The following is a 6,668-nucleotide window of genomic DNA, read 5'->3' as shown; positions in this document are numbered from 1 at the left end:
TATATATACAATGCAATATTACTCAGCCATAAAAAGGAACGAAATTGGGTCATTTGTTGAGATGTGGCTGGATCTAGAGACTGTCATACAGAGTGAGTAAGTCAGAAAGAGAACAAATAGCGTATATTAACGCATATATGTGGAACCTAAAAAATGGTACAGATGAACCAGTTTGCAGGGCAGAAATTGAGACACAGATGTAGAGAACAAACATGGACACCAAAGGGGGAAAGAGGCAGGGTGGTGGTGGTGTGATGAATTGGAGATTGGGATTGACCTATATACACTGATGTGTATAAAATGGATGACTAATAAGAACCTGCTGTATAAAAAAATAAATAAAATAAAATTCCAAAAAAAAAAAGGAAAAATAAAGAAATAAAATGGATCTACTTTATTGTGTGGAGCAGAAGGAAGCTCAGAGTGACCCTGCCCCTGGTTGATGGGAAAAGACTCTGTCTGGAGTCTATATTCTTTAATCATGTGGAATTTATTGAAAAAGAAAGGAAGGTTGAGAGATGGGGTAAGGGGATAGGGAAGTTGGAGGCCAGAGAAGAATGTGTAACCGGGCATGGATAGGAGAGGAAAGATATTTGAACTTCCTGTCTGATAGTCAGGCAGAGGAAGATGTGATTAGTTTTTGACTGGGGAAGGAACTAAATATAAATTGAGCCCAGTAGGGTGATGGAGGACTTTTGCTGCCTGACTCAGAGCAGGAAGCAAGGGCACAGGCTTCTAGACCTTGTTGCAGAAAGATTGATTCCGACAGCATATAACTTGCATCCTGGTTCCACGGGACAATTGGTTCATGGATGGGCACATGCTTTCACAGCCCTGGACAATGAATTGAAGTTTTCCACCTGAAAGAAGCAGAGGCAGACTGTAATGAGCAGAAAGCTTCCTCCTCCAATCTTAGCTTTCATCCATGGTTCCCAGTGTCCCTATGTAGGCACGACCAGGTCCTCCAACTTGTATATTCTTTCCTTCCTCCCTTCCATCTGCTTCTTCTGGGCCCTTCCCCTGATGAGTTGCCCACTCTTTCTAGTGAGGGACCAGACAAACCACAAGGGAAGTTCATGGGATGGAAGTAACCAAGATCCCTTATTTTGAGGATGAGGACTGAATGTAAGGGTAGAGAGGTGTAGGAAGACACATACAGGTCTGCCAACCTGTGAACACAGACTGGTGGACAACTGTTTATTACTTAACTCATGTATTCAATATTTACTAAATGCCTACCATGGGCTGGACATTGTGCTAAGTGCTAGGAATATATAGCCATGAACAAGATAGACACATTCCTGAGCTTACTGTCAATGTCTCAAGGGGCAACCCACACATTTCTTTAATAGGAAGAGACAGCCAATCTCCCTGCCTCTTTTTAAGACATCATAAGCCTGCTGGGAAGGGCCTCTCCCTCAATAGCTGGAATTCTGCTCTTGATTCTTGAAAGGATAAGGTTCTCCTGGATCTCCAAGTTTCTGGGGAATCACAGCTTGTTCCCTCCTCGGCCCCTGCCACCCTATCTCCTCCCCATCAGTACTCAAGCTGGTTGATGTGTTCTCTGGCAAAGACTGGCTCATGAAGTCCCCACATACCTTCAAAGATCTTCTTTAACATGCACTGCTGGGAATTCTGAGTGGAACAGACTCCCTCTCCTTGAAGACATATTCCTTGGTCATTCATATAAGAGCATGTGTGGCAATTTAATACTGGGCCTGAAAATTTAAGATCAGCCTGATGAAATAACCTTAGGATCCAGGTTGTATAGCCTTGAGTCACTCATCTGGGGAGGGATGATGGGCAACAAGTAGGTGGATACAACACATTTCATTTCCTGGTTCTTGTTAGGGATGTGAGGGCTCTGTGTCTGAAAGAGCATATTTTCTCTTCTGTGCCAAAGGAAATGCCTTCATTCTTATTGCTTCATTTATGATTTTCATTAGTGATGAATCCCACATTTATCTCTCTAGTACTGACTTTTATTCTAATTCATCACCCAGTGGCTTCCCGGACATTTATCATTAGATGCCCTTCTGCCGTGTCTAACTCAATAGGAGCAATAGAACTCCTCATGTGACTGGCTCCCTTTCCTACTCCCCATCATACTCTCACTTATCACAAGGCACAAACACTTGCAGTGAAATCTGACTGATTAATAAGCTGTGTTAGAATGCTGTAATGTTGCAAACATTACATCAATTCTCTATTCTCAAAGTGACCTTCAGTCAGGTCAGTTTGTCACAAAGCACAGTCTCTTTGAAGCGATTCCATATTGCCTCTCTACCTCCACTGCCAATTCCCTAATTAAGGAAGCATAAAGTGGAAAAAATATGGGCTTTGGAGTCAGACTTAAGTTTGAGTCCAAGGTTTGCTACTTTCTAGCCGGATGATGTAACTTCTCTCGTCTGAAAATTTGGAATACTGCTACTTATGTAATGGGGTGAAATATAAAGTGTCTATGTCTGGTAATAACTTGAGACATTAAAACTTGGATCTTGCTTTCCTTCCTTGAAGAACCCCTTTTGAGTAAGAGCCAAAGAATTGCAGTTGTCCTGGGAACTTATTTCCGGATCTAACAGACAAAAGTGTCAGCATGCTTTACTTTCCATTGATGAAAGAAATGTTCACATATTGAGTGAGGTATGGAGAAGTTATTCTGGCTTATACATTAGTTAACTTGAATTTTATGCTAACTAGAACAGCCTCTTTGTGGCCTATTGAACAACTGCTTTAATTATTAGAGAAAAGGTCACATTAACCAGAAGTAAAAAATGTCCATGTTAAAAATAAAGATTAAATACCCCTCTTCATGGGATGCCAGTTCCAGTACTCCATTGATGATAAAACTCCCTTCCCAGGTGCCAAGGCCACACTGTACATGTATGTGCTGGTCTTTTTGTTTGTTTGTTTGTTTTTAACCTTGAAGAAATGTATCCCTGACTTGTTTAATGTTCTTTGTTCTGACAAGATATAGAACTGTGCTGAAAACTCTGCTCCTCCAGAGCAGTTTCTCAGAGTAATCTGGGAAGCTGGCTTCTGGGCTGTAGTCCTCACTTTGGCTCAAATAAAACTCTTTTCTATTATTATTATTGATTGTTTATTATTTCCATTGACACCGTGTTCAAACATGAAAACCCAGATCTACCAGCTCCACTGCTGGACATCTCTTTAGAGGGTTTGCAAAGCATTTTGACATAGTTTGTTAAGAGGCAGATTTAGCATGAAGCTCACCAAAGTTTTCTTCCATGAGCCCCTTCCAGGGGAGCTGTGGGCATCTGTATTCACAATTTCTTACATAGAGTGAAGTTGGAGAGACTGCTGGTACTTTTATATTTGTTTAGTTTTTCTTAAAGAGGGCCCTCTGAACAGTTTAACCTCCAAAGGGCCCCACAAAACCTGGATCTTGCCACCTGGGATTATTGTAAAGAAATGTAAAGAGATGTAAAATGTAAACAGCTCTCTTTGGGAGAGCTGTTTGTGAAGTGTAGGAACTATTCTTTCTTCTAAACTCCTTAAAATTGGTTTTCTGTATGTGTTACCTACTTCCCACCTGAAGTCAAGGATGGGCACCCATCCAAATGTGGCTCACCTGAAATTGTGCTTGAAGGCGGGATGCCTGAAGGCTGTTCACCTGCAGGCCGTTCACCAGAAGTCTTTTCACCCGAAGGCTGTTCACCAGAAGGTTGTTCACTGGAAGCATGTTCACCTGCAGCATGCCCACCTGCAGCATGCTCACTTGAAGTGTGTTCAACCGCAGTGTGCTCACTTGAACCATGCTCACTCAAAGTGTTCTCGCCTGAAGAAGTCTCATATAAAGCCTCACCATCTGAAGGGTTTTCAAGTGAAAAGTAGTCACCTGAAGGTTGCTGAACTGAAGCTTGATGGTCCAGAGAGCCAGGAAGCTCATCAGATTGACCTGATGCTCCTGGGATGGAGAAATAACAGAAGAGAGATGGTAAAGGTGAGAGAGGACGTCTGGATAAAGAGTTCTTTCCTATGGAGCAAGGCTAATGTTGTGGGGTTCCTAGGTTTCTGGGGGCCTAGGTCAAGCTCTGAAGATACTGCAGATGTTGGATGCAGTCAACCAATTACCTGGGAGACCATGAAGGACAGGGGTGTTAAGGAAACACAGAGACCACCTCTGTGATTGAAGGGAAGAATTTTAAGATCCACAACATTTGTGTGGATCTGTGTACCCTGAGTGGGCACATGGGGGCCTCCTCACCCAGCACCAAAAGCACTGTGCCTCCCTGACAGAGCCAACATCAGGAAATCAATGTCCCATCATTCATGTAATCAGAAGTCCACCACTAGCCTCCCTCCAGTTCCTCTGTGGGTGAAAGGTAAGCATGGAGATACAAGGGGGAGAGAAAGCAAATTGTTTCAGTAGCTGAGTAATTCTAGCTGAAACTGAGGGTGGAAGATTTTAAACTTTGGACAAGATAAATTTTAAGCTAGAGATGACAAATATCTAATGAACCCACAAAAATTACCAGAAGGCACTAAGACACCTTTACTTGGCAAGTTCATGTTCTTTCACACACTCAACCCCAATCCATGTGAGTTGGGGACACAAAGCCAAGTTGCTGTTAATTATTAAGATAAAAACAATCTTTGCTTCTATATCCCTGAATTGAGATTCCTTGTGACATATCATTTACACCTACTTTACAGAGTTGTCATGAGTATTCAATAAGAGAAACTGTGAAGTGCCTAGTCCGTTGCTCAAGTGCTCAGCTAATTTTAGTTTTCCCTCCTCCTGACCTTGCATTTGGAATTACAAAACTCTTAGCTGGTCGTTCTGTTCTGACCACTCTCTTCTACATTTAATCCAGCTTATTAGTGGCTGTCAGACAAATATCCTTAAATACAACTTTCATTTTATTAAGTGTAGCACCAAGCAGACAATTTGATTATTACTTTTTTTAAAAATTATTACTCTTTGACTGAGTAACTGATTTAGACTGAGTAACCTAGAGAAGGGCGGTGAGTAGACTATAATGACTAAATTATTAATCCTAGCCAAAAGCTGAATTACAGGATCTTTGAGGCCTAAGTCCCCAAAATACTCTAGCTCTGTAAGAATCCTGCAAATATATATATTTGTGTGTGTGTGTGTGTGTGTATGTATGTATGTATTCTGAGTGATTTGAAGACCTTACAATCAATAACTTTCAAAAGGCTAGCATTAGAATACGTTGATAAAGGAAAGGTAAGATTTACTAAGGCTTTAAGGAATTTTTAATTTTAAAAAGTTGTTATAGAAATATCATCTTCTTGACTGATCCTTCAAAAGTTAACAGAAGTTTTAATAAAGAAATTTCTGATACGGAAGGGAGGCTTGAAAAACACACTAATTTCTTTGTCATGCTTATAGTTTATGACTCACTGTCTCACAAAGTGGCTAGGACATACTACCATCTGGTAGCTATGTAGCTACGTTTCTCAGTCAACTTTTGAAAGGCTAAGAAAGCAAAAGACAAATCTCTGAGAACTGACATTACAGAAAACACTTTGTCATTTAATAGGCAGCTCAGAGCTCATGGCCTCTCACTTCTCCTGTAGGAGGAAGGAGGGAAGAGAGCCCACCCTGAATGGGGGTCCTGAAAGAGGAAATACCACTGGATGGATAGACCAATGAAAGAGTGGCTTGTAAGGTCTCTGGCCCAGAGCCATGCTGTGTTCTCGGATGACTTTCCAGGCATACCACACTCCCATCTCCTCATGTCTCTCCTCCTACATTAACTACACAAGGATCCCCTACACTCAGTTCACAGAGGCAAACCTTCACTGGACCTCTGCAGAACCCCTAGACCAATCTTCTCATTTCACAGAGCATCAGATACAATGTCAAGTGGCTGAAAGTATTAGGAACGAGACTGTGCTAAGCCAGTCTCTGATGGTGAAGCCATAACTAGGAGGAACCCACCACCGGTTCAGTAGCTCTCAGAGTTGAACTTGTTCAGCTACTCCTAATTCTGAGTTAGATTAGTTTGGGTAACTAAGATACTGGCCTTCCTTCTTCAAGGGCTGAAATGCCTTAAAGGTGCCTCTTACATGTCCACCCAGAACCAAGACAAGAGGACTTACCTCTGGCAGATCCAAGCAGATACAGACTCACTAGCAGAAGACATTTCTTCATCTGGATTTTGGGAGAGAGGGCACCCTGGTGCGGGGCACCCGAGAGCCGTGAAAAAGACTGTGAGCAGAAGCTCCCAGTGCTGAGCCACAGAGTCTGGGATTCTAGAACCTCAGAAACAATCCATGATTCATCACAATGTGTTGTGCTCTGAGGTTCTCATGTCTCCCGATCAGGCAGGTTGGACCTCTGGCAACCCATGGCAAATTGTAGTGTGAAGGCTCATGCACCATGGTATATTGGGGCTCTCTGCCCTACCTTAAAAACTCATATTACCAAAATAACATATACTCTATGTAACAAATTTTAAAATCTATCTACTCTCTTTTTAAAGTGTTCTTGACAGTGAGGTGTGATTAGCTGGTTATTTTTTGTTTGACTCTCTAAATCAGCCTTTTTTCCTTTTGGTCCTGGACCCCAGAAGGATGATCTCTCTTGAGTTGATCACCTGAGTGCTGGTTGGGGTTGGCTTTAGATTGTGTTTAGCCAATGGAAGATTGGAGAAGAGAACACACACACACACACA

The 6,668-nt window shown here is 42.1% G+C and overlaps 1 protein-coding gene across 1 annotated transcript; it reads right to left on the bottom strand.

Annotated features, from left to right (window-relative positions):
- Positions 1-724: 724 nt before the first annotated feature.
- On the bottom strand, positions 725-6,219 carry LOC101335370 (acrosomal protein SP-10). The gene is made up of 4 exons (XM_004331287.4): positions 6,094-6,219; positions 3,593-3,928; positions 1,599-1,718; positions 725-860 (listed from the first exon to the last, which is right to left on the bottom strand). Exons 1-4 carry the CDS (start codon positions 6,143-6,145, stop codon positions 736-738), a joined length of 633 nt encoding a protein of 210 aa, XP_004331335.1. The 5' UTR covers positions 6,146-6,219; the 3' UTR covers positions 725-735.
- Positions 6,220-6,668: the final 449 nt, after the last annotated feature.

Source organism: Tursiops truncatus, chromosome 8 (assembly GCF_011762595.2).
Source record: "Tursiops truncatus isolate mTurTru1 chromosome 8, mTurTru1.mat.Y, whole genome shotgun sequence".
Lineage (NCBI taxonomy): Eukaryota > Metazoa > Chordata > Mammalia > Artiodactyla > Delphinidae > Tursiops > Tursiops truncatus.
The sequence above is the reverse complement of the archived record's forward strand: the minus strand, read 5'-3'. Positions and strand labels throughout refer to the sequence as shown.

Excerpts from the sequence above, each read along its gene's own strand:
- LOC101335370 (XM_004331287.4), bottom strand. The coding sequence starts at position 6,145 with ATGAAGAAATGTCTTCTGCTAGTGAGTCTGTATCTGCTTGGATCTGCC. Across the intron at positions 3,929-6,093 it reads TCTGCTTGGATCTGCCAGAG|GAGCATCAGGTCAATCTGAT; the intron begins GTAAGTCCTCTT and ends TCTCCATCCCAG. Across the intron at positions 1,719-3,592 it reads GCCTTCAAGCACAATTTCAG|GCCCAGTATTAAATTGCCAC; the intron begins GTGAGCCACATT and ends TTAAATTTTCAG.